The sequence below is a fragment of the Strix uralensis genome, chromosome Z (assembly GCF_047716275.1).
Source record: "Strix uralensis isolate ZFMK-TIS-50842 chromosome Z, bStrUra1, whole genome shotgun sequence".
Lineage (NCBI taxonomy): Eukaryota > Metazoa > Chordata > Aves > Strigiformes > Strigidae > Strix > Strix uralensis.
The window spans coordinates 15,643,303-15,671,261 of record NC_134012.1 but is presented as its reverse complement, the minus strand read 5'-3'; the positions used below and the strand labels follow the sequence as shown (position 1 = coordinate 15,671,261).

At 38.1% G+C, this 27,959-nt stretch overlaps 1 protein-coding gene, 1 long non-coding RNA gene and 1 other non-coding gene across 9 annotated transcripts; 1 reads left to right on the top strand and 2 right to left on the bottom strand.

The window, feature by feature from the left end:
* AGGF1 (angiogenic factor with G-patch and FHA domains 1) lies at positions 1–24,608 on the top strand. Of its 2 annotated transcripts, XM_074857224.1 has the most exons (15): positions 1–452; positions 2,414–2,510; positions 2,958–3,163; positions 3,932–4,078; positions 5,919–6,107; positions 10,310–10,378; positions 13,748–14,102; positions 15,693–15,804; positions 16,932–16,983; positions 19,092–19,193; positions 19,541–19,706; positions 19,955–20,037; positions 21,058–21,185; positions 22,130–22,229; positions 23,061–24,608. In XM_074857224.1, exons 1-15 carry the CDS (start codon positions 282–284, stop codon positions 23,259–23,261), a joined length of 2,178 nt encoding a protein of 725 aa, XP_074713325.1. In that variant the 5' UTR covers positions 1–281; the 3' UTR covers positions 23,262–24,608. The 2 variants fall into 2 exon arrangements, with proteins under 2 accessions (XP_074713325.1, XP_074713326.1); XM_074857225.1 differs by lacking the exon at positions 10,310–10,378 and having other exon boundaries at positions 91–452.
* LOC141938406 (uncharacterized) lies at positions 18,704–27,959 on the bottom strand. 6 transcript variants are annotated; one of them, XR_012627261.1, is made up of 4 exons: positions 27,708–27,959; positions 27,011–27,495; positions 26,096–26,241; positions 18,704–19,681 (listed from the first exon to the last, which is right to left on the bottom strand). It is a non-coding gene; the product is annotated as an uncharacterized LOC141938406 (long non-coding RNA). The 6 variants fall into 6 exon arrangements; XR_012627260.1 differs by lacking the exon at positions 18,704–19,681 and adding an exon at positions 24,531–24,897; XR_012627259.1 differs by lacking the exon at positions 18,704–19,681 and having other exon boundaries at positions 24,531–26,241; positions 27,011–27,146; positions 27,335–27,495.
* LOC141938443 (small nucleolar RNA SNORA47) lies at positions 26,460–26,595 on the bottom strand. Its single transcript, XR_012627289.1, has one exon. It is a non-coding gene; the product is annotated as a small nucleolar RNA SNORA47 (small nucleolar RNA).

The following is a 27,959-nucleotide window of genomic DNA, read 5'->3' as shown; positions in this document are numbered from 1 at the left end:
CAGCCCGTCGCCTGGCAACCACCAGCCGGTGCCATGGGCGTGCGCACTGCTGTAGGTCACTTCCGGCGTCTCCCGGTCCCTTCCGGGTTCCGCCGCTTTCCCGCCCGGCGGGCAGGTCCTCGCACGCCGCGGGGAAACTTTTCGCGCCCCTAGGCCCCCCCATTGCTGCCCTCACGCCTGGGCGGGCGCCATGGGCGGGGCCGGCGGGCGGGGCCGCGGCCGCCGCTTTGTCGCAGGCGCCGGGTGGCGGCCGGTGGGCGGGCGCTGAGGAGCGGACGGGCATGGCCTCCCCGCCCGGCGGCGAGCGGCGGGCTCTGCGGGAGCGGGTGGCGGCGTTGGAGGCGGATCTGGGCGCCTGCCGCGGGCAGCTGGAGCAGGCGCAGCGCCGTCTGCGCCGCACCGAGCGCCTCTACCGCGAGGCGCGGGAGGGCAACGAGGCACTGAGGAGACAGGTAGGCCCGCGCCCCGGGAGCCGGCTCCCCCGACCCCTCTTCCCTCTCTCCGCGGGCCGGGCGGCACCCGGCCCCAGCCCTGTCGGGCATCCCCGCTGCCGTCACACCTCCCGACCGGGTACCCTTCGCCTTCCCGCCCCGCTTGCCGACCTCCCTCGGCGTGCTCCCTCTGCCCGGGCTTAGTCCATGGGGCAGGCGGGTCCTGTGCCCCCCGGAGCCCGCCAGGCTCTCCTGGCCTGCCTCCGGGGCTTCAACGACCGGAGAAAGTGCTGCTGCTGGCTTGAGTTTGCTGTCTCGAGAAAACGTTCGGCTCGACAGGTGGTGCTGGTGGTGGTGGCGAGAACGGTAACGTCGCCTCAGCCACAAAGTTGGTTTCACAATCTGAAAGAAAAATTGCATTTAGCGGAGGGAAAGAAGCTTAATATACAAGGTGAGATAAAGGAAGAGCAGACCAACTGTCTTACGGATGCCTATGGCAAAACAGAAAAGTTTCGTAAATGCCAGAGTTCATCACAGATAGTGGTTATTGCCTGAAATCCAACTTTTCGGGGTGGGCATCTGTCCTGATTTTGGCTGGGATAGAGTTAATTTTCTTCCTAGTAGCTGGTACAGTGCTGTGTTTCAGATTCAGTGTGAGAATCATGTTGGTAACACACTGATGTTTTAGCTGTTGCTGAGTAGGATTACCCCAAGTTAAGGATTTTTCAGTTTCCCAGGCTCTGCCAGTAAGTAGGTGCACAAGAAGCTGGGAGGGAGCGTGGCCAGGACAGGTGACCTGAACTAGCCAAAAGGATATTCTGTACCATAGGATGTCAACTTGGGCGGAGTTGGCTGGGAACAGCAGGTGGTGAGCAATTGCATTGTGCATCACTTGTCTTTTCTTGGGTTTTATTTCTCTCTCTTTTTGTTATATTCCTTTTCATTACTATTATATTTTATTCTATTTTAGTTATTAAACTGTTCTTATCTCAACCCATGAGTTTTGCTTTTTGTTTCAATTCCCTTCCCTATCCCACTGGGAGGGGGAAGGAGTGAGTGACTGAGCAGCCTCGTGGTGCTTAAGTGCTGGCTGGGGTTAAACCATGACAGCATCTTAAGAATAACCTTGGTTAAGTTTTTCTTTCATCTCCCAAGTGCTTGCCTTTTATATCTTTTGTGAGCTGTGTCCTGGTTTCAGCTGGGATAGAGCTAATTTTTTTTTTCCTTAGTAGCTACAATAGTGCTGTGACTTGGATTCAGTGTGGGATTTGGTATGAGAATAATCTTGATAACACACTGATGTTTTTAGTTGTTGCTAAGAAATCAAAAACTTTTCAACTTCCCTGCTGTCCTGCTAGTGCGCAGGTATACAAGAAGGTACACAAGAAGCTGAGAAGGGAGCAGAGCCAAAACACCGGACCCAAATTAGGTGATGAAATACTGCATTTCAACTAATGTCATGCTCAGTATATAGATAAGGGTTGATTGGGAAGCTTACTCTGGCTTCCAGGATTGTGGTTTCAGGACTCTCTCTTCTCTGGGATCACTAGCCAGGAACAGGCTGAGCATCAGTAAGCAGGTGGTGAGAAATCACATTGTGCATCACACTTCTGTATTTTCTATTACTACTATTATTATTTTATTTTATTTCAGTTTTTAAATTGTTTTTATCTCAGCCTACTAGTCTGCCTACCCTTACCCCTCCAGTTCTTTTCCCCATACCCCAGGAGTGGGGGAGCATGAGCGAGCAGCTGCATGGTGTTTGGCTGCTGGCTGGGTTCAAGCAACAAGCAGAAATTATGGTTTTCATAAACCATTCTACCATTCAAGTAGAAAATTATCTCCTGCCAAACAAAGATCAGTTGAAACACCTACAAAGCAATTACGTTTTGTTTGAATTATAGAATGTAAAATAGGCTCTTTTCTGACATAGACCCATAAAATGCAGTGTTGTGTTCTATAACATGCTGTTTTTCTTTCAGGTTGAAGAGCTTACTAAGGAAATTCATAATAGTAAGAAGAAAGATACGTCTAGCGTAGAAGTACAGACAGAAGACTATACTGCGTGGTCACAAGCAGGTAGAGACAGTGGTGATTGCTTAAACAGGCATCTAGAACAGTATCTTACTTTGAAATTTTTAAAATATGAAATATGTTTCAAGTCTATGTCCTTAGCTGCATTAAACTCAGTAACCTGACATTATCTTTTGCACCATTTCCTATTTATTCAAGCCATTCCTTTTTAACATGGACTGTAGCAGATTTCATGCTATAGTAATCTGTTACATAATAATTTCATACATTACACACAGGTTTTACCAATTCTTAAAGTACATTAAAACAAGACACAATGTGTTCAGTAAGAGTAAAATAAACTTAAAGCAGAGGCACTACCTAATAATTGATTTTCATTAGACTACTTACATGCATAAATTTCCACTTCAAGATTTAGCATCCTTAAACTACATTGTGTAAAATCTTGCTTTGCTAATTTAAGAAACTTCAACTTTTTTTTCCCCCCTGTAGATTATTACTACTATGAAAATTATTACAATCACACTGATACTCAAGGTTGTGCATCTGAACTGCCAGTACAGCACAATCATGGGACTGAAAGCACTGAGCATAATTCCATAGAGGAATCACAGACAGGTGTTAATACTCCTTTAAGGATGGATAGCATCAAAGTTGCTGAAGGTGGAGAAGAGGAAAATTTCATCCGGAATTCACAGGTTATAGAACTGTTCGGGGTTTTACCAATTTTGAAGTCAGCACTCTATTTTCATTTGAAAGATGTGCATTGGTCTCAATGTCATTGTATAAAATGATTTTTTTTGTGATGATCTGGTGCTGATGATAGCAGACAAACATTCTTGTGTTTGAAACTAGTTCTTTTTGTAGTATATTCCAAGTATAACATACTCTAGGTTGTTTTTTTTTTAAAAAAAAAGACTTTCTATAACATATGTCCTATGTAGCCTGGAAGCATGGCATTTTTTTATCAGCAGTGTATGTTCCATATGGCCATGCTGACTTTCTTAAAGTGTACTTTTTTTTTTCCTCCATTGATACAAGGAAAAGAAAGTTGTGGGGTTTTTTTCCCTGCTATCCAGCCTTCTCTTACATCAGTCACTTAATCTCACTTGCTTAATTGATTTTGAGCCTTAGCATCTAGCAACTGAAATGGAATTGGACAGCAGAAATCTCTTCTAGGAATGTACTGAAAGATATTAATTGTGTATATTTTTTTATGTGAACCGTTTTTGAATAAAGTTGGGGAAAATGAAAGGCACGGGATAAAGGCTTGGTCCTGTTGAAATCAGTAGGATTTTATCAGTAAACTAAAGCTAGATTTTTGCTGCCTTGTTTAATAGTTCTTGAAACAATCCAAGTCCATAGAGTGCTAATTTGTTTTATTTAAAACAGGGCATTGTAGAATGCTAAAGAACCAAGGAGGTTCTTTTTAGAAGAAAATTTAATTTCTTACTTTCTGGTATCAGGAAGCAGAAGATACTTCAGTACCAGAGGGTTCTTTGGCAGAGAGCTTGAGAGCTGCTGCAGAAGCTGCTGTTTCACAAACTGGATTTATTTATGATGAAAATACAGGATTGTATTATGACCATAGCACTGGATTTTACTATAATTCGGTAAGGATAATTGTCAAAACTCTTGTCATTTTTTCGCTATTGAAAACGTTTTAGTAGTAAAAGTTGATGTGAACAAAGACCTAAGATCCAAGCTGACTTTGATTTGAAAAACATGTCACTGAAGACAAATAGTAATGGAAGGTTGTTAATTAGTTGTTAAGTTATTTCAGTCAAATTAAAGATAGCAGGCTAAGATATTTTTGATGTCTCCTAGATCTTTAACTTGCTTTGCATTGTAGAAATTTTACACTATAAAGCTGCTCTTTCAAAAATTAAAAGCTTGATCTAAAAGATGACTTGTTTAGAAAAAGATTGCTGAATTAAGTCAATGGCTTCTCTACAGTGAAAAGCATATTGAGAGAAAATACACGAAATACTTGTACTTTCATTCGAGTACTGTTACCAGCTAGTTTGATGTGATAGTAAAGAAAATAACTACCTTAAAGAAAAATGTGAAACGGTGGATCAAAATGTCATAATGGTTAATTTCTGCTATATGTTTTTCATAAGGGAGCTTTTGGGGAGGTTTTCTTTTGTCCTATGAGGTATGTGTATATGTACATGCATATATAGATACATACAGTGTCACAAATCCTGGTGGAATTACTGTGCTGGAAACAGAGGGTTTGTTTGCAGCATTACATTCAACTCAATTAAAAAAAACCAACCAACTACTTGTTTTGTTTTCAGGGATGCTTCTGGGCTTAATTTTTAAAGTCTTAAATGATACCATTGATTTTCACATTGTTTGTGAATACAGTTAGATACATAAATATTTGGGACTATAGATTAGTTTATGGTACCATTACACAAAATACATTTTCTTGTTCAGTAACTGTTCTGAATTACAGGAAATGTTCTTGATTTACTGGCAAGGTTTTGTTAGTGGGGCTAGGGGCTGCAGAGGTGGCCTCTGTGAAGAGAAGTCAGGGGCTGCCTGGACACAGCTGTTCCACTGTAGGACACAGCTGAGACCATCAGAGAAGCTGGTGGTGCTTCTGTGAAAGCATGTTTGAGAAAGGGCAAAACACTGCACAGAGGAGTGTGTATGGAGAGGGGATGGGATAAAACAACCCTGCAAATGCTAAGGTGGTTGTGAAAAACAACCCTGCAAATGCCAAGGTCCAAGAAGGAGCAGGAAGAGAGGTTCTTCAAGCACCGGAGCAGTTGATTCCCTGCAGTCCATCTGCTGGAGCAGATACTCACACGGCAGTCGGTGGAGGACCCCACACCGGAGCAGCTCTGCTGGCAGTAGCTGTGGCCTGTGGAGGACTCGCGCTGGAGCAGTTCTTGAAGGACTGCAACCCATGGGAAGGACCCATGCTGGGTAGGGGAAAAGTGTGAGGGGGAAGGAGCATCAGAGAGGAACTGTTATCAGCTGACTGCAACCTTCTGTTCCTCATCTCCCTGTGTTGTTCAGGCTGGGGGAACAGGGGTAGAGGAGTTGGGAATGAAGGAGTGAAGTAGGGCTTAGGAAAAAAGGGGCAGGGAGAGGTGTTTCATCTTTGTTCCTCATCTTCCAATGCTCTTTTAACTGGCAATAAATTAAATTTATTTTCACCAAGTCGAATCTGGCTTGCCCATGATGGTGATCTCCCTGTCTTTATCTTGACCTTGAGCCTTTCATCTTATTTTCTTCCCCAGTCCTGTTGAGGAGGCGGATTGAGAGAGCGGCTGGATGGGCAATGGGTAGCCAGCCAGGGTCAAGCCACTACAGTTCTTCAGTACATTTGAGTATTTTTTTTAAACTTTGTATGTGGTTCCTTATTAACTAGATGGTTTTTTGAACAGTGTATTTATTGAAGTGATGATAACATTGTTCTTTATGTTTCTTATAAAGGAAAATCAACTGTATTATGATCCAACAACTGGAATTTATTACTACTGTGATGTGGAAAGTGGCCGATACCAGTTTCATTCACGAGTGGATCTGCAGTCTTATCAGGCCTCTGGTACTCAGCACACCAAGGATAAAAAAGGGAAAAAGAAGAGAAAAGAACCAGAGTGGATTACTGCAAATGAGTATAAGGTAACTTCAGAACTAACAGATAGAAAATGGAAAACCTGGGTTTTTTTCATAATGCGATTTATGGTTTGTGAAGTTCTGTTTTATGTTGAGGATGTGTGCTTATTTTCTGAAGGATTCAAACATCTTTAAACTATATATGGCAGGTTGCTAACGTAGTTAGTGTTCAAATAATTTTCCCATTGAGTGATTAAGGATGAAATTTTAACCTTGGATCCCTTCACTCTTTAAATGTTACTTTGTTATGATACAACTGTATATATCTCTAAAATTGAGTGTCAGTGAAGCTCTCTGATTAGCAAGCACACTAGAATGAATTCAGGGTGCTGTGTGGGCTGGATTTACATCAGAAATTCAGTGTTACCTCAGTGTGTTGGTTTTGGTGTTTTCTGTTTTTTTTATTAAATTTGTGTGATGAATCAAAAAATGACTGAAGGTTTTGAAAACACACACACTCCCCACCCCCTTCTCTGTGACTCTGTATTCCAGAGCTCATTCCATTGAAATTTTAATGTATCTCTACCATCATTTGGGATTGATGGAATGTCTATGAAGTTCTAATTCTTTGCGTATTATGCTCTCCTATTGATATTTTATTTGATCAATACATTTTTCTTGTCCATAGTGTGTGGATAAGCTATACATCTTAAATGCCCATTGTAATTAGCTTGTATTTTAAGTTATAAAACCCATAACTTCCTTTCTGCTGTTTTTCTAAGCACTAAAAAAGCATACCATATAGTACATAGTGACTGCCTTGAAAAACATTACTCCTAATGTAACACAGCTATTAAAGAAGCATTTTCTTATCGAACACTATTATTGATATTGAATCAAACTTGTATAGTCTTATGCTGCAAATTTGTTTTACTACTTAAGATTTAATTGAATGTATTGATTTCTTTAGTTTGCAGTGCTTCTTAGTTTGCATTTTTTAAAGCTTTTGCTTTAACCATTGCATAATTTGATTGTGTAGTCCTCAGTCAAGTTGATTGGTTGAAATCTGAAATAATTATGTTACTGTACGGGTAGTCTTACATAATAGTTATATAGCATCAGTACAGAGTTTAAAAATTTTGTATTAGGAGTGAAGTCTTCCAAAAGATTTGAAAATGGAAACTGTCTACATTAAGAATCAGTGAAGGTAGGTTAAACGGATAGTGGTAGTTGATCGATTACAGATTTTATAAATAGATTGTGGCTAATGTAGGAATCTCTACTCTTTGAGAGAGCTTCATGTGAACCATTCCCTTCTGAAAGCTTGAGGAGGATACTTGGCAACACTAAGTATAACAAACCTTTAGGCTCAAGAAAGTTCTGGGCATGCTGTGTGCAACTGCTGAATTAGCATTCTGCCACTCTCAAAAGGCATTGTTAATACAGAACTGTATTCATCATGTCAGGAAAGCATCATGGGAAGCTTGTAGGAGTAAGCCTTTATCATATAATGCAATTAAATGTCTTAACAGTTCATCACAGAACTAAATTTACATATTGACCTAAATCAACAAGTGTATTTATAAAAGTTCTGTGGCATATATAGCTCTGACCTAACAAATAATGTTGACTACTTTTTGAGATCCCGTTACAATCTGCTTTCTGTGATCCAATTGTACTAGAAAGAGCTACTTGTCTTTAGCTTATTTTATATTGATAAAATATTTTGATATAGATGGTCTTGTTAACAGATCTTTTGTGTGAAGCTTGCACAGTCACAAGGTAGGAGGTAAACATCCACTTTCTCTGATGTGTCTTACTGATAGTGAACTGAGTACTTTGCTTTATTTGTCAATTAATTCGTTTGACCAACAAGGTAACAGGAAAAACATTTAAAACATTCTGTAGCACACAGATCATCTGTGAACAGTAAGTGAAGGTTAATGTGACAGTAAGAATCAAGGCCTTTTCTATTTTTTTTTTTTAAACAGAAAAAGGGAGAATATAAAGTGAAACTTAAAATGATTACTCTCCACTTCAAACTTCAAAAAGAAAAGAACGCCTTTTTGACAGTGCACTTTTATGTAAATGTACTGTTAGATTTAGAAAAAAAACAAAGCACCATACTGTCATATTTTATGTAGCTGAGCTAAAATACTTTTATTCTTGTGTGGTTCTTACTACTGAACAAATTTGTTCTATGATTTTTGAAAAAAGGTACATTAGAATAAAAGATTATACATTTTTCTGTTATGAAACTGAAAAAATAGTTTAAGCTGCACAGTCCAGTGCCTGGTATACCACACATGCCTGGTATTTCTTGGCAATATTTTTGTCATCCAGTTTAGTCTGGTACTGGTAAAAACACTAACTATTTCATGCTAGTTACTGTATCTACATCCTAAAACAAACCCAAAAATGTCTGGTTTTAAGAACAACTTTGTGTGTCTATTGAAATGCCTTCCTGCATGCTTATGCCCAGTCTTCTCCCTTTTCCTTCCGTTCCCTCTTCCACTCTTGGCAAAAGAAATACAAATTTAAAATTAAAACCTGTGCCTGAATACCAATTAATTTATTAAAGTTGCAAAATTATTTTGAAGATTATTACTTTGTTATTGCTTTTCCCAGTTGGTTATTAAATTGTGCTACTAGCCTGAAAAATGCCTCCAAACATTATGTAATTTCTTGACCAAAGTAGGTTTTACTCAACTTTCTACAGCCAGTACAAGTAGGACAATGGTTTGTGGACCACTAATAGTGATAAATAAAGAAATACCAGGGTCTGATTATGTCATACACCCCCTGAACATTGTTATTATTCCTGGATGAAGATGAGGTCTTCTAAAGAATATTCATGTGGAGGAAGGGAAGACAGTGAGCTGTAGTTATAGAACCTCAAGTATACAAAAACTTGTTTTCACTCTTTTTCAGTTAAAGGATTAAATGTGAACAAGTATTGATAGATATTACAAGTTGTCAAATGTAAGAAATAAGGAAATTTAATAGCTGCGTGTATAGATTATCACAGCAAATATTTCTACATAGACAGTACTGGTAGCGATATATATTTTTTACAAAAACTGCGTGTAATTTTTTTGAATTCTATTCAAACCAAAGTTAGTATCTTTTTAATCTAAAAAAGATAGTAACTGGTCCGGTCTGTTAACTTGCTAGGCACAGGAGGGTTTTTTAGTTGCGATTTAGTTTGTAGCTATTGTAAAGAATTTGATGTGCTCAGCTATCTTACATATAGTATCTATTTATAAGTAGCAAGTTGGGATGTGTAACACTACAGAAATGGCAAGTGTATTCTCCACAAATACTGCAGCGTTGACAAAGCAATACAAATGCAAAAATCTAAAGAATAAAATTAATCTGTTAAAATATTACTGTATTTTTAACAAGCTGAATTACCAAACAGGAAAACACTAGTGACCATCTGCTAAAATGTATATACTTCTAATTGGAGAAAAACAGTGGAGGGGAGCTCACCTGCTCAGTATCTCCTGAGGAATGTTCCTGATTTATACAAGAACTTTCTTTAAAGAGATTCTTTTAGTCACAAAACTATTACAGGTAGTTTTCTTTTGACTTGTGACACTAAACATGCAGCCCACATGTTTGCTTTTATTAAATGATCAGGAATTTTATTTGCAAGGACGAATTATTAGATAACCTCTGTGCAGGTTGCATAAAAGGATCAGTGGAATACTTTGGAGCTTTCAGGCATATAGTTCAGTTCTGATATCTTTTTGTAGTGGTAGACCAGAAAAAAAAATGGGCAAGAAATAGCATATTATCTCCTGTACAAGAAAAACCTGTAAGTAAATTTGGAAAAGTTTAAAAAAAAAAAAAAAAAATCACAAGGTGGCATAAATGGTAATGTGATCCCTGGCCTAATAACCAGATCCAGCGCTTACATACAGGTTGGGGAACAGACTCTGCAATAGTGGTCATGTAGTTCTACTTGCTGGATTGGGGCCGTTAGAAATACGTAGCAAAATTTAGATGCAGGGTCTGACATATGCCATTTTTCCCAGAAATTATTTTACAGTTTATTCTTAAACTACTGTCTAGTAAATTTTAGTTCAGTGTGGTCCTCAAAATTAACTTCTGCCATATTCTTTTCCACTATAGATGCATACTAGCTACTTCTGTAGGACAGACAAGATTTTTGTAGTAGTATTTCCCATAGAACTCTTGAAGCAGTGGTTTTTATTTTTTATCACCTGTAGTTTACTTTTTGCTGATATTCATCCCATCTTTAGGTACGTCAGTTGACAGAAACCATGGCTAATCTGAAGATTCTTCTTTTGGATTGGCAGCTTCTGGTGAAGGTAGAGTTGAGACACCAAACACATTAGTCTGTGGATGTTTACCTTTAACCTTGATATTTTTATTAAAGGAAAAATAATATTTAGCTGTTGATGCTTAAATACTCATTTTCCTAAAGGAATTAACAAATTTTTTTAAGCTATTTGATCAAAAGCAGTTCATCTACAAAGTAACTTTGAAATACACTTGAAACACTGTATAAGTAAAACATCTGAAGAAAACTTTGATGGCATTCTAAGAATATTGGGAAGAGACATACTTAGCATCAGTGTATTAACATAGAGTGTCCTGACTAAACAAACTATGTGTTCTTCAGGTAAAGCAAATTTATGTTTCCTGTATTTCAGAGCTGTCCACCAGAGTATAAAATGACTTCTTTATGCTATAGAAAGAGTTTTACTCTTTTTCTGGCTTTTAATTAGATTTTTTGCATTGGAAATTTGAGTATTGTGTAGGGTGGAAGTATCTGTGAAGCACTTGTGAAGTGGTGCTAGCAAGTGAAAGGTTAGTCCTCTGAGCGAAAGAGCTGTTTTAAACTGTTTGAAAATGTTTCTTTAGTAAAATACTGAATTTCGGATTAATATTTCAAATTGAGAGAGTCAGTGCTAAAGATCTAATATTCAGACTTTTAGATGAGTGTTGAGTACCCATGATTCCATTAAGTCACCGACTGAACTTCTAGCAAACCAAGAAGCAACAGACTACACATTTCTGAAAAGTTGTATTTGTGCATATTTGTATGTTTTTTATAAAATAAATTGATTTAGAAAACAATACAGTTTAAACAGTCCATTTCTTAGATTTAAGGTAATTATGCTCACAATAATTTTTAAGTTCTAATTTATAGGCATGCTGAAGAATTGCATGAACATGTATGTCGACCAGGCATAATACAGAAAAATAAAGTTTTAAAAGACAAAATGTCTTGTTCTGTCACAGTAAAGAAAAAAGTATAATTAAATGCTTAAAATATTTTAAGTTTTTCGTTAAAAGCACTTCAGTGATGAAGGTCATTTATGTATATTTTGTAAGCAGGCCAATCTGCATTTCAGAAGATCACTGTAATCAGTAGTTTGTGGCTCATTCTTTATAAAGCAAAACCATCAATTCCAGTCACATGAACATGATTTGTAATTCTTATAAGATCCTTCCTCATGGAATACATAAATCCTGATTTCACTTGCACCTTTGGCAGTTTTTGTCGGGGATGCAGAAATATGAACCAACACAACCCTGTAGTTAAGCAATAGTTTGTTATGGATCAGATCGATCCCACCTCTCAATTTTACTCATGCTTAGTGAGAGAAAAGCCAGGGATCATGTGGTGGTACTCAGTAGATAGCAGAGTTTTTCAAAGCTGAATCACATAGAGGCAGTCCATATCCAGCATATGACTGTTGGGGTAGGTCTACTGACTAGATACATTAGCCAAAGCAACACACAAAGAAATGGATGTGTCTAATACCATGGTGTAACAATCCTGGTTATAATGCACATGTACTTGCATACTTTGCGTGTTGTATCATGAACTTGGAGTGAAGAGTTAAATATCCTGCTATTGAGAAATGAAGTGCGTGGCTAGTATTGTTAGGTCATTCAGGATGATATTTACTGAATATTCTGTTTACTGCCAGTTGCTGTTTAAGTAGTGGCTATGTGGAGGCAAGGTATTAGGTGCTGTTTGCATAGTTACACTTTCATACATGCTACATATGTTCTGTGTTAGTACTAGTCATATAAAGCATTTCTGCAGCACAAGTAAAGACCCCCTCAAATGCTTTAAGAATACATTCAGCATCCTCAGGCTTAATGTTTAGACACTGTCAAGATGTTTATTTTAATACAGATCTGTGAAATCATAAAGGGCTCAAAATCCATATTCTTTAGGAATGCTATTTTAAAATCCTCAGTTCTGTGCAAGGATTACTAAATGCGAAGATTAAATTTTTATCAGTACTAAACAACTATTTAGTTTGTTTGCTTTCTTAACAGTTGATTGCAGTAATAGTGGAAAAAATATAGAAACTGCTGAGAATAGGCTTAATGGTCATATTGGCAGAATGTATGTACGGAATCCTTGGTCTGTCTAAAAGTGGTTTTTTAAATTCCTGTTTTCAACCCACAACAGAGTACTCTTTAGTAGCCAGGCTTTGAAACAGCACCTTTTTATTTTCTAATTTAGAATATCTGAAGTGATGCCAAAACCAAGTATTGCTGGATTCACTGTGGAGAAAGAGCTGAGTGGTTGGACCATTATACTTGGGCATCAGTGCATCACAGTTATCTGTTGTTTTGCCTCAGTTGTGATTTGAGCAGACCATTTTTCTCTGTTTTTCATATTCAGTTAGTAAACCTTTGGTAGCTCCCAGTATTATGGGAAGAAATACATTTAGGATTGCAGAGCACCTTGGTATATTGGGTATTAATCTAATACCCATACCAAACATAAGTATAGACAAATACACTGGAAAAGATAATTCATAAAAGCAAAAACCAGATTTGCCAAAAAGATTTCTGATGGAATTAATGTGTCTGACATGTATTCTTTTTTTTCTTCCTTTCTTTTTTTAAGATGGTCATCAGGGCTACTAGATTGAGAATTGCATTGTCGAGGTATTCTGGCAAAATTAATATGAAACTTTAGATTTCTCAGTTAAAAAAATATTGATGGTCTTTTTTCTGCTGATGAAATCAAGTGGCAATGGAAGAACCTGCAATGATCTAATCTGTCTGGTATTCAGTGGAGAAATTTGTTGCAGTAGAAAATAGATTCTCAGTAGAACTGTTCCACATAAGATAAATTAAACTTAAGTTCTGTACAGTATCTTGATGAAAGGCTTTGTTAAAATTACAATTTTGAAAGGAGAAAGAATGGGTCATTAGGCAAGCATGGGTGGGCATACCAGATATTCTGGACCGTTGTGGAAAAAAATGAGAAGACAAAAACAGGAGCAAGATGCGATGAAGATCGATTAAAGCGCTTTTGAACAAGTTGCAACAATTGAGTAAGAGAGGGACAGAAGTGTCGTAAAAACAAAACTAGAAAATATTCAAGATGCTGTTGTACAAGTTTGAAAGTGAGGACAAGGATCTTAAGTTTTGCTGTGAGAAAAGAGGAGGGAATAAGTGAAGTTTAGAAGAGGAATGCAGTCACACTTTCCCAAATAGAAGATGGTCTCAGTCATGTCTAATAGGAAAATGTTTCCACCAAAATGTTGTTGACTGCATGTGCAAAACTTTCTGGAAATTTAACCATTTCTTAATAGTTGTAAAAATAATTCTTCCTAGTGAAGGATTTGCTTCCAGGCTGATAGCAGACTTTAGAATAACTCAATCTGTAAAGAGTGTAACATTCTATAACTCCCCTCCAGGATTTGGACACAGAAGAGCAGAAATCATCTAACAGTCTGAGTTGCTTTTTCACTACTGAGCAAGTAAGTTCTACTGAAGAAGAAGAGTCTCCAAATATAAGAAAGAAGACTAAAATGGACACAAAACCACAAAACAGTCTAACAGCCAAAGAATCTGTTTCTACAGACAGTATAAACTCACATTCACGCAAAAGTACACCAGATACTGCAGCATATACAGATGACAGTAGAACAGCAGACACAGAGAGTGAGCCAGAAGAAGGTGAAATTACAGATTCTGAGTGCGAAGCCTACAGTAGTGAGGATGAAGTGACAAGTGAAGAAACTGCTGATTCAAATGACTCAGAAAATGAAGGTGAATTATTGTGGCTTTTATGTATGATATTACTGTATTTCTCCAGGAGCTCATTAAGAATAAACTGCAAGAAAACAGTTTGGATAAGGAAAAAAAAAAAAAAAAAAAGGCATGTGACTTGAGATACTTTGAACTAAAACTTGCTCTATGTTACCAGTATTTGTTTCCTTCTCTTTACTTGCACAGTAGCCAGAAGTAAGTAGTGGTGTTTTTGTAAAAGCTGTTTAGGGGTATAACATCCTATGCTTGTATAGAAATCTCAGTGGTAGAGTAAGATTTGTTTAGATTAGGATAGCAACAGGAGAAAAGAAAGTCTATTGCTAAAAGAGAGGTTCTAATACAGAACTGACAGTAATTTTGTGTGTTAACTCTCTTCAATTAATGTCTAGTATTTGACGCTGTTCATAAACAATCATGTATAATTCAGTGTAAGATGAGTCCACTGTGGTGAAAAGGATGAACATGAAGTACACAGTACTATTTGAGATCCTATTTTGTGTGTGTTCCAGTGGCAACAGGTAAGAAATGGGTATAGAGGGGAAAGCTCTATGCTGTTTTGTACCAAAGAAAGTGTTCTCCTCAAGAATTGAATGGTCTCTTGCTAAAAAAAAAAACCTGTGAAAAGCTTAATGCAACCAATTGGAACTATGTATATGCAAAGGATATTCCAAATCACAGAATGAAATATAACCTATAGAAGTCTGTACTGCAGCCTGTGCCCTGCTTATAGTTAGTCAGTTTGTTTCGTCTGTTTTCATTAGTTTACTCACTCAGCTGCTCAGACCCTGAGTGATTAATCCCATTCAAAATGTGCTTGCTACCATCAGGCTTTCAGATTAAATTTCCTTCTCTTGCAATTTTCTAATAATCAATTCTGCAGTAATGCTAGAGTAATAAAAACTGAAGACAGTTTCTCTCCTCTTAGTAACTTTTGAGCTAGTGGCTTCCCATCTTACCTTGCCTATTCCTAGCTGAGATCATTGGAGGCTGTTTCTGCAAATGTACATCCAAGAACAGAATTCATACTGCTGTTAGAATATAATTACTTAAGAGATACTAAGGCAGAAAAGCATATGCATCTGTAGGCTCACCTATTATTTTTTCTTATCTGTATTGGTGCATAGTGCTAATAAAAGTAAAAACTGCTAAAAATGCATTTGTCAAAAATTATCAAATATAAAGTTCTATATGCATTAGGTTTGTGATGTGTGAACAGAAAGGTGCTGCCTTTTTTCAAACTGAAACTGTATTCTAATCTGTTGTGACTAACGGCCCATAAATTTATAATATGCTAGTAAATTCTGTGAATGTATTTATATTTTATTGCTGTACCTAAACAGTTGTGCGCATGTAAATAACCAGAATTAGGAAAACATTTCTAATAGTTCAGTGTGCAGTCAGAAAGCCTTTGAAGCACTGGTCTCATCAAAGTTTTCTCTCAGATGTGCTTATACATTTCTTTTTCTCAAAGTTGCCTAGGATTCAGCTAGATAATGGCTGAATGTATTTCAGTTGTTTGAAAGCTATGAACTATAGGGGTAAAACTATAATGTGTTGGTAGTAACATGACTTGGGTTTTTTATATTACAGCAGAAGAAAAGATCTGGCCTCCTTGTATCAGAGTAATTGTAATAAGATCACCAGTTCTACAGACTGGATCACTTTATATTATCACAGCTGTGAAACCTGCTACAATTGGAAGGTAAAACTGAATGGAATTTTTATATATGTCTAAAACTGTACCTTGCTTTGAAAGCTGTGGAAGCCACTCAGGATCGCTTGTCCCTACTCTTCATGCTTGTTCTCTTAGCATGCAGCAGTTGTGAGGTACTCTGAGTTAGGTTAGCCCACAGTAGGAAATTTAAGTCATGTTGTGTAACGTCATGCTTAATGTGATAATAGCATATGCAGTTAATGTAGCTCAGCAGTCATGAAAATTTGTTAGTGAGAACTTGATCTTGTGTCTGAGTCCTAATGGTAGCATAGCTGCAAGTCATTCTTTGAAAACTGTTTTCTAGAAAGTAAGTAAACTTTTATTTGTGGGCTGCTAAGGTAACTCTCAGAAATGCATGAACACACTTCAGAAACTCAGGATCACAAGGAAGCATATCCTGGACTTCCTCACACATTCAAATTCCAGTAGAGTTGGTTCATCATTTTTAAATAATAATGTTAGGTTTTGTGCTAGCCTGTATGCATTTTTCCACTTCTAATACTAAAAAATATTAAATCTGATTTGTTCATTGTGGATGATGAATTTAATGATGAATGAATGCTTTCTTCCATGCTTCCTGAAAACTTCACCCCTTTTCAGCTGCTTTTATCTAATGCTGATAGTTGTGTTTTGATTTCCTCTTACAGCTGGAGTTTTCTAGGTACCTTTACATGAAGATTAACAGATGACAATTCTGCTTGCAGTTTGCATACTCTTTCATTGCTTGTTTTACCTGCCTAATGCTACCAAGAATTCAACTTCAGTATTTGAGACTGATGCCAAGATTCACTAAAGAGCCTGAAAGATGCAGAGTTCAGACTCTTATTTACGGATCTTGTATCAGTATAAAAGATCAGATAGAAATGTCAGGTTTATAGATAAAAAATTAGCAGTACAGCTTTATCATGTATTCACTGCTTACTGTGTATAGTTTTTAGATGGAAGAAGGGACCTGAAGCAAGTCTTTACATTACAGTGTTTATACCTGTAAAGCTCCCTAATAGCTTAGAAGAGAAACATGATATTAACGTTCAACTGAAATACACCTTTTTGTAAGCCACTTATTAGACCTATTTCTTCTTTGTTGTGATTTATATATCAACTTGCCTTTCCAGAGAAAAAGATGTTGGACACACACTTCAGATTCCTGAAGTTGGAGTCAGTAAGGTAACTCTCATTTCTCTCTGTTGAAAGGTAGATCAGTGTATGAATGAAGCTTTAGATTTTATGGCTTTAAATTTTGCAAAATCTTATGTTAATTTTTTTAAAGAACTTGTAGAATGAGTTGTGGGTTTAGCCACATTTGAAGTTAGGAAAAAGAAAACATACAGTATTTTACTGAATGGGAATTTAATGCAAACAGCAGTGTGATTTCAAAGTCAAGAAAAGCTAAATATTCTTTTAAATTGGAGTTTTACTAATGCACAGTAAAAAAATTATACTTTGAATCTTGAATCTCTTCATTACAGAATTTGAGGAAAACTTACTACTTAAGTACTAATGGTATATAAAATATCGATGTCAGCTAGTTAGAACTTTGTCATAATGCAATCCAATCCTTGGTAGTTGAGCTCAGAGCAATAGATTTTATGTTATTTTTCTTCAAGGCAACTGTATAAATATGTAAGTGATGTACAAGGAGTTTGAAGATTCAGCAGAATTTCTTTCAGTGACATTGTAATGAAAACTATTTCTTCTGGTTAAGAAAGATTAAAGATAAATTATATGCTCTGTTTTGCTAACTACTTTAACACAGACCATAAATACAGCACTCTTAATAAAAGAAAATGTAGATTGACAAAGACGTGTAATCCAAACAAAATCAATATGATAAAAACATCTGTAAATGCAAATATCTGAAATACACTTTACTATGTCTGTTCCAGATAATAGTTCTGATTAATCAGCCATGTACTGTATTTCATACTGAACAATTTCCAAAGCAAGTCCTTCCCTGCTGTTTATGACTTTTTCTGGCATGTACTTGAAATTGGGTGCATAAAGAAGCCAAAAGGATTTTATTTTTCTGTAATGTTATTATTTTAGTACTTCACAGGTACCTGACTGTTTATATAAGAAGTTATTTCACTTTGCAGATAAAGAGTCAAAGGCAGGAAGATAAATAACAAAGTTAACTACCGGTTTGTTTTCCTCACTGTTCATAGTTAATAGCTGCGGACCACACTGGCATTTGCTTTTCATGAGTGTAAAGCGAGATGTAAAAAACCAGTGCTACATCCTGCATATTTAGCATCTTTAGAAGTAGTTTGGGTTCATTCCATAAAACACAGGTAGAAATTAAATTATCTATTGAATGAGCTAGTCAGTCTCCACCATTATGGGAGTATTCCTGTTGTAAATGCTAGCCAATCTACAAAATATTTTGATATTTTTTATTACTGAATGTAGCAACTGATGTTGCTCAGAGATGACAAGAGATTTAGTTTTAAGTGAGCACTTTCTTCCCAGACTGGGTTTTTTTCTCCACTATAGCAAAAGGGATCTTTGCTTGTCAAATTTGAAACTGTCACTTTTTAGACTTCTGGTTTTTTTCTGAGTCTTAGTAGGTCACTGAAGTTGATATTTTGATTTGCTCAGTGGCGATTTTTAGAGGTAGTGTGTATCTTTTGAGTTTGGCCAGGAGTTGTGTTTTTTCTTTGTTCTGTGTGGGCTTGGGAGCAAAACCTATATAGAATTGCACAACAAAACAAACAAAAAAATTAGATTGTTAGTCTCAGTATCAGAAAAGTTATAAAAGGAACATCAAATAATGGCTAGTGTTCTGCGCATTAAGATGCAGATGAAGGTGAATCATGAAATTTACGAAGCCATGGTATTTATGGAGCTATTTCAGGTATGAAAGACCAAGTAGCCTGAAGCTGTAGAATGAGATCGGATTTTTTTATAATTGAAAGAGAAAAAATTGAGAATGCTGTAACATACCTTGCAAGAACAGTTAAAAATGCTGTATTACAGAGTCTTGCAGTCATTTAAGTAAAGCATACTTGCCACATACTTCTTCAGTACTGAACCAGTTTATGGTCAGAACAGTTATATTATTAATAGTATACTTTAGTTCATGCCATTGTCACCCATTCATTCACATTTCACGTGGATGAAGTCATAAGGTGTGGAATACTCTATTAACTTAGGAGTACCAGAGCCACTCATTTAAAAGGCCTCAAAATGTATGCTGAAATCTTATTTTAAAATAGCACATAAATTGTGAAGTATTTGCTTAATAAGAACATTTCACTTAGGCTTCTATTTATCAGTTCCATGCAGAAGTATATTTTGACCACGATTTGCAAAGTTATGTTCTTGTGGATCAAGGCAGTCAGAATGGAACAGTTATTAATGGAAATCAGATTCTCCAGGTGAGTACACGTTGTCATAATGCTGTATATGTTGCAGAAAACTGAAGTCATGGTCATTTTAAATGCTATGGCAAATCACTAACAGTGCCATTGTATGGCTTCTTTCATATATCTTCCTTGGTTCCCTTGTTTTTAGGGCCACTTACAATACTTCATGTTTGGTTTTATATTGGGAAAAATCCACTATGGTTGCAGTTACTAGAGCGAAATACCCACTGTAGTTAAATGCTTGCCTGCATTTGTGAGACCAAACTGAATTAATAAATTATGAGCAGTATTCATGAAATAGTTTGTGCCCTTCATTAGTAACTAGTTAACATGGCTGTCAAAACTTTCTTTTGCTGTAGCCTAAAACAAAATGTGATCCCTACATCTTGGAGCATGGAGATGAAGTGAAGATCGGTGAAACTGTGCTTTCTTTTCATATACATCCTGGCAGTGATACTTGTGATGGATGTGAACCAGGACAAGTCAGAGCACATCTTCGCCTGGACAGGAAAAAGGAATCTTCTGGTTAGTCATGTTATCACGGAATGTTTTTTTTATTATGGATCTTTACTTTATAAACATAATAATTACTTCAGTTTTCTTACAGTTTGCTTGTCAACTGGGAATAGTTCTACAATACATAATGATATATTTTCTTCTTGGTGTGTTGTGCCTATGTGTAATAATATTAGAATAAAAATTCTCAGTTGTTTTATGTTTTAAATACTGTTATATTATTAATTAGAAATTCAATCCTGTGTTCTTCCTTTTAGTTTGCCCAGCACTTAGCAAAGAAGAGAGAGAGTTAGTCAGAAGAAAAGCATTAAAACAAATACGGGTAAAATACGGTTTACAGGTGAGTTTACAGTAGAAGTTGATTAAGTGTTTGAAGTCTACATCTGCTTTGTGATTCCTATTTTAAGCCATGGAATTCAGTGAATAAGGAAAATTTTCAAATGCACTCAAACTTGAGCCTGGTAGTTTAACCCAAGCTTGTCTTTTGTACACTAAATAATAATTATTTACAAATTTCTACAGAGAGAGATGATGGTAACAGGGCATATAAGTTCTGTTAGAAGTTTAGGAAGAGAAGATCTGTTCCATTGTGTACAAGATTTCTCATCCTTTTGAGGCTAAAATTTCTTAAGACATTTCTATTTTTATTTCTGCAAATTAAGTTTGCGCTAAATTGCAGTGCTATCTTTTATTTGGAAAGGAAAAATAATGAGCAACTGAAAAAAATGGAAGGAGAAGGGAAAATTTTTAAGTCTGCTTTCCTATAGAAGAATGCTAACATGAATGTACAGGCAGTATAGTATATAAGTATTCAAGTTACTTCTATTTTAGAGATTATTTTAACTGGGGTTACATCTAGCACCTGTAGTATTTGGGTAGAAAACAGAATGCCGTCATTTCTCCCAAATTCTTCAGCTACCAAAATAATATATATATATATATATATATGGAATCTTAGTTCTGTCATCTATCTATTCTGAAGAAATAGTTGCTGAGAAACAGATTAAATGTTTAAACAAAACGCCAGTGGCATGTCCATATGGTTTTCTGCTTAATATGGATTGATTCTTTGTAACAAGAGAAAGATTCAAGAGACTCTGTTAATTTATTTACAGCCTCTGTGAAATTAATGAATTTGGCAATATTACATTATTATGTGATGATGGCAATAACATACCTTACAAGGTATGGTTTTAAGGTAAGAAACTACTAAATGAGAACTATAGTTCTTTGTTACAAGATTTAGAATTAATTAAATAGGCTGAAGCTGCCTTACTTTTGGAGGGAAGCAGTGAAGTTATGAAAATAAAAGAATTTAAAGCCCACTTTGTCTTGATGGGAGTTTAATCTGCTTATAAAGAACACAGAGTATGAAGATAACAAAGCAGTGAAGAATCCAAAGTACAAAGATAGAGCAGGAAAACGCAGAGAGACCATTGGAAGTGAAGGAACCTTCCAGAGAGATGATAGTCCAGCTTCTGTTCATATGTAAGTTGTGGAGGGGCAGGGGGGGGCGCATGGGGAAGGAAATCATCTGTGTCCTCTAGTGAATCTTAAAAAAATGATGATAAAGTAAGTATCAATTAGTTACTAGGATAGAGTTTGTTAGATTATGAATTACCTGCATATAATGTGTTAGCAGAGCTAGAAAATAGCTATTCTCACTTCCCAGTTCACATGCTCTTCTTATTAACTCTTTGCGAAGTTGAATACTGTATGGAAGGTAGTAAGGATACTTAGGTTACTTCCTTACTGACTCAAAAAATCAAGGAACTCCCTAGCTGCACTGTTGACACTTACAGTAGTGTCTACTTTTCGAGTGTCTCAATTTCTAGTTTTCCTATCCAGTCCCCATAATAGTACACATGAAAATTTTTCACCCGAAGTTTCTTGCACTGTCAATATCCAGCCTATCATAGGACATACAGTTATATACCTCTTAAATGACACTTACTTTAATCTTCCTTTTTCATTATTCCTCTGCTTCTGTGGTTGCAGTTGGGGTGGTTTTTTTAAGAAACATGAACTTATAGGTGCTTGTAAGTTAGTGAAAATGTGAGACAGTGAAATATATGCATTAGGATAATTTGGTGGTAACGATACTGCCTTTTCCCTGCTGTGGTCAATTTCCACCCACCTGTATCTTTTAACTCCTAAAGTAAGCAAGTAATTCAGAAAGAGTTTTAAGAAAGCTGCTATTGACCAGAGGCTTGGAATAGCTTTGGTAACTGAAGATACTCATGGAAGAACTTGCAAAAGGTAGCACTAGGGTCTTCTTGATAGCTCTTGATGGAAGTAGGAACAACACAGTAGTTGAGTCCTGGTTTCTAGAGCAGCATATGCATATACATTTCTGTCCTTCAGTATTTGCATAGCAAACATACTCTTTGCATTACCTCTTGCTTATCAGCTGTCTTAAACTTTCCTCAAAGTGAAATCAGCAACAGCAACAAAGGACATAAAATATTGGAGAAGATGGGATGGAAAAAGGGGGAAGGCCTGGGCAAGGATGGTGGTGGCATGAAGGAGCCGGTAGGTCTTTCTGGTTTTTACTTGGAGCAAAAAGAAATAGCTCTGTATTTGCAGTGAAAAATTTCCAATTGTAAGCTATTATTCAATTGAAACCCTTCCTTCCTAACCAGGATTTTGAATAATCTCAACAGGACTAATCTCAAATAATTTTTCACTTGATTAATGAAGTATTTTGAAATTTTTCAATGACTTTGTCCCTTCAGTAGAAAACGCCAGTAATGTCTGCATTTGTTAGGAAACTAAACAAGGGAATACAGCTTCTAACCATTGAATTAATAATTTCATACTTGAATACAAAGTCTGGAGGAAGATTGAAATGATTTTAAGTGATGTGAATTCAAGATGAGTTTATGGTGGGTTCCTTCAGTTTCTCTGAGGCTGATGTAGCACAAAAATCAAGCTAGATTTCTCAGGCTATGAGAGAAGAAAAGCTGGCTGGAGTCACTGTAGCCACCAACTTCTGGACCTCTGTCGCAGCCATGTTAGCCCCATTTTTGTCACCAGAGATGTGCTGTCTGTTGGCAGTAGGGCTGCTCAGAGCCACACCATACCTTTTGTTTTCAACCTACTCAGCACAGGGATTGTACGCTATTCACTCAGTGAGGAGTACTTCACAGTAATCTTAGTGGCAGGTGACATCATTCAGCACTCTAGGTCATAGTTCTATGATGCATCATTTTAACACTACTTGTCCATGTATGATCTAGGTATATTAGAGCCTTAAAGAGAAGTGCTTGGGGAAAGGGAGTGGAATTAGTATTATAAAATACGATTTAAAGTATTTAAGAGTACCTAACTTGCAGTTACAGCAATATTTAATGTATTTGACAGGTCCACCTTCAACTACATAAGACGCATGCAGGTTTGGGTACCAGTAGACCAGCCTCAATTGAAGATGTTCAGATAATCAAGAGCAAGAATAAAAAAAACTGGGACAAAGCAAGAGAAAGGTTTGCTGGAAACTTCCAAGAACCTAAATCACAAAGGGATACACCTAAGATTACGCCTTGGGTTAGAGGAACTGTAGAGTAAAGTATCTGGTCCCACAGCAGGGTAATTCCTGTGTGTAAATAGTTGGGAGAGAATTTATTTTTATTCTTTTTTCTTTGGCTAAAGCAGAAGTTTGGTGATATGTAAAATAAGGTTGTGGAAAAAATTATATAATATTAACTCTATTCTGTTAATTGGTTTTCTGTAGTCTTCATGCTTTTATAAAAATACTTTTAATAAGACATGAGGGGATATTAAAATTTAAGTACTTGAAATTGATTCTCATCAACAGGAAGTTTCTTTAAATGTGTTTTTAACACAATTCTCCATGGAAAGTCAAGCAAAACATCTGTTAAATATTATACCTTTAACATTTGAGCAGTGGTTTAAAAGCAAGCTCAAACAAACAAAAATAAAATCTCACAGACCCCTACTAAGAGAGTATCATATTGCCATTTCCTCTCTTGTATGTTTATTCATGATTGCCATGAAATTTTCAGCAAGAGGTACACCACTCTTAAATTCATGCAGTTGGATACTAGTTACATGTCTCAGCTTAAGGGACAAAAAAACTTGGTTAAGTATTCATCAGTACTGTTCAAAAATAAATACTGTACTCCATGAAATAAACTACCATCATTGGTGAAGAAAACAATGTTCAGAGACAGCTTGCAGCAAAATTTTCTTCTGTGAAGAACTTGCTTGAATTTGTTTAGTAGATCTGTATCATGCCTTTAAAAGAGGAGGTTTGTTTAGAAAACTGCTGTCTGTATTATTTAACAACTTCTTGTTCTGATACATCCATTGCTGGCGATGGAGTTTACGCCAGAAAAAAAACCACCAACCAACAGATTTTTGGTGGGGAAGGACTGCCAAACTGAAGCTAAAAGCTTGGTATTTATTGAGTATTCTTAAACACAATAAATTGTCAATTTAAGCAGTGTACTTCTTGATACTATCTTCTGCATATGCTGGATAGGATGCTCTTCTAAAATGAAAAAAACTTAATCCTGTTTTAGACAGTTCTGATACTTGTCCAAGTATCCAACTTGCTCGTCTCACCAACCTATTGGATCATGTAGGCAACTGTCAAACACTGTTGAGTAAAACCAGGACACTGTGCTAGCTATTTATCTTAATATATCTTTAGACACTGTGGTGGGTTGACCCTGGCTGGATGCCAGGTGCCCACCAAAGCCACTCTTGACTCCCTCAGTTGGACAGGGGAGAGAAAATACAACAAAAGGCTTGCAGTCAAAGATAAGGACAGGGAGATAACTCACCAGTTGTAGTCATAGGCAAAACAGGCTTGACTTGGGGAAATTAACTTTATTTATTGCCAGTCAAAACAGAGTACTGTAATGAGAAATAAAACTGAATCTTAAAACACCTTCCCCCACCCTTCCTTTCTTCCTGGGCTCAACTTTACTCCTGATTTCTCTATCTTCTCCCCCTGAGTGATGCAGGGGGCTGGGAACAGGGGTTGTGGTCAGTTCATCGCACATATCTCTTCCTCCTCAAGGGGAGGACTCCTCACTCTCTTCCTCTACTCCACAGTCCCCTACAAACTTCTCCATTGTGAGTCCTTTCCACAGGCTGCAGTTCATGAACTGCTCCAGCATGGGTCCCTTCCACGGGGTGCAGTCCTTCAGGAACAGACTGATCCAGCCTGGGTCTCCTGCAGGGTCACAAGTCCTGTCAGCAAACCTGCTCCAGCATAAGCTCCTCTCTCTATGGGGCCACAGGTCCTGCCAGGAGCCTGCTCCAGCATGGACTTCCCATGGGGCCACAGCCTCCTTCAGGTATCCACCTGCTCTGGTGTGGGGTCCTCCACAGGCTGCAGGTGAAGATCTGCTCCCCATGGACCCCCATGGACCGCAGGGGCACAGCTGCCTCACCGTGGTCTTCACCAAGGGCTGCAGGGGAATCTCTGCTCCAGCATCTGGAACACCTCTTCCCCCTCCTTCCTCACTGGTCGTGATGTCTACAGAGTTTTTTTTCTCACATACTCTCACTCCTTTCTCTGGCTGCAGGTGCATTTTCCCCTCTTCCTAAATATGCTATCCCAGAGGTGCTACCAGCACTGCTGATGGGCTCAGCCTTGGCCACCGGCGGGTCCATCTTGGAGCCAGCTGGCATTGGCTTTATTGGACATGGGGAAAGCTTCTGGCATCTTCTCACAGAAGCCACCCCTGCAGTCCCCCCACTACCAAAACCTTGCCATGCAAACCCAATACAGCCACATACAATATAAAGTAAAATACTCAATCTATGTTATTTAAGCCATTAAAGCACACAAGTTTAACAACCTCAAGCACACCCTACCTCAGCATTGAAGATAAGAGTTATGAGCACTCTGAATGCCTGCAGCAGTATTGCTTAATTTAATTAAAATCAGTTCACTGTTTGTAAGTAGGTTTTTTTTACTATTTTAGTGTTAGTTATGAATTACTGGCTTACTTTGCATTCCTTTATATTGACAAATTCAGACATTTTCAGAGGCTATTTCTAGCTGTGAAAAAAAATATGAAACAGCTCCATGTTAACTTTTAGGTCACCATGTATCTAAAATGGCACTTCTGCTACTAGGAGGAAAAAAAACCCCTGTATGCTAAAAGAAAGTTTTTGCCTTTTTTTTTTTAAAGAAAGTTGACCTCTCTGGTCTTCATAGTAAATCAAACTACAAATCTTGATCTGAAGGGAGATCAAGACATTTTATACATGTCAGTAGGAACCCTAGCTGTTCCTCTCCCCAATTACTCAAGTAACAGCTCTAAGAAAAGTCAATCACTGGTTTATTGTTGCCTTTCAAAGAAGAAACTTGAAAGGATTTAACTGAGTTTGCATTTCATAAAGTTTTTGAAGACATCATTCACCTTCTATAAGAAGGATGGTCTCACGCAGTCAAGCACTGCTTTCAGAACTTCAGCTTCCTCTTTCAACAAACAGTTCTATATGAAGGGTTGAAGCTTAGTCTCGCTTTAGCGTTGGTGTCACAAATCCCACTATCTCTTGCTGCTGCCTAGGAAAGTGGAAAAAGTGGTGCCATTAATATACACAGCACTGTTAACAAAACAACTGAACATAAGGTCTGACTAATCCTCATCAAGCAGCTGTGTGCCTTTACTAAGTAAGAAGACTTGTAGTGAGCTGAATAGGGCTCTTCATCCCTTACCTTACTGACCTCTTAAAAAGTTTTAAGTACAAATGAGTTAGATGAAAGCCACAAATGGTCTGTAAGCCTTATGTGCAAATGCAGTATTGCTTCCCTCATGTCAGGAGGGGAACATGAGTTGCCATTGCACTATTATAATTTTGGAGGCTATAACCAGTAAGATACAGCATAAAGTAACTGTCTTACCTTCTCAGTCCTCCAGCCATCCTGTTGTCTATTCCAACTTAGGATACTTAATACTGATTACTTAAAGTTGCTTTTCTATATATCCAAAGTCAAAATTTTAGCAGTTTACTGCGTATATATACAAATATTGCTAGTGACCATATATAATCTAAAGCCTGTTAAAAATAACATTACATTCATCAGTTTATATAAACAAACTTATTTTCTTAGTCCTAATAGTGAATTTTGCAAAGCACCAACTTAAAAAATTTTCGAAAATTCAAATAAACTAAGGAGTAGGCACATTCACATCTTCAATGCTGAACGACCCAGCTGGCAAATAAAAATAGGGAGCGCATTCATTATTGTGTGAGAGCCACCGGACTAAACATGTATGCCAACAGGGTCTCCGAACTACCGTATACATATGAAATATTTTCACAAAACATACCATAGATGAAGTTTCTGTTCTAGCAAGAACAGGCCCTTTCCTGCTGCAACTGGTTGTATGAAGTGTACCTGACAGAGGCTTTCAGTCAGCAGGTAACAAATCCATAGCAGCAGAAAGAGATGTCAAAAATAGCACCCTGTTACAAACGAGATGTATTTAAATGTGCATACCAACAGATTTTGTTCTATACAGACTTTTTTTAAGTGTTGCATATCTTTATGACCACTGAATGTGGGATTTTTTTCTCATCCAGTTGCTGCCTTACAAATGTTTTTCATCTGCATCTTATCTTAATCCGGCAATACTTTCTGTTGATGAACAGACCTAGTACCCGTTTCTGTGGCCCAGCTAGCACTGATCTTGGTACAGCCCTACAGGGTAGCCCGGCACCATCCGCCCTCATCCGTTTGTGCTGAAGCGTCTCGGTGTTATTTCAGGACTGCACACAGGGCACACGCTGCCTCTTCGGCTGCTCCTCGAGCTCCCTGGTTAAGGCAGGAGGAAAAACGAGGTGTATGGCCTGGCCGTCCCGCCGGCGGGGCCCTTCCTGCGCGCACACGCGGCTCTGTGCCGGGCCGCTACCGCCGTTTTCTCCCCCTCCCCGAGCCAGCCGCCCGCCTCGGCCGCCGCTTCGAAGCCCGGGGAGACGCGCGGCCCCGGCGCCGGACCAGCCCGCCCCGCCGCGAGCTGCCTTTACCTCGCCGCCATGCCCGCCGCCATCTCGTCTCGTCTCGTCTCGACCCGTCCGGCCAGCGGCCGCGGCGCGGCGCTCTCCCGCCGGCGGCACCGCACGGAGACGGCTGGGGGAGGGGCGCGGGCCGCCGAGCTGGGCGCTGCAGCGAACAGGGGTCTGCGCTTCTCGTTTGAGCTTAAAATTCCGTCTCCTCCTCCCCCGCTTCGCCGCCTGCCTCCCGCCGGAGCCGCGCGGCGGCTGCCCAGCCTTGCCGCG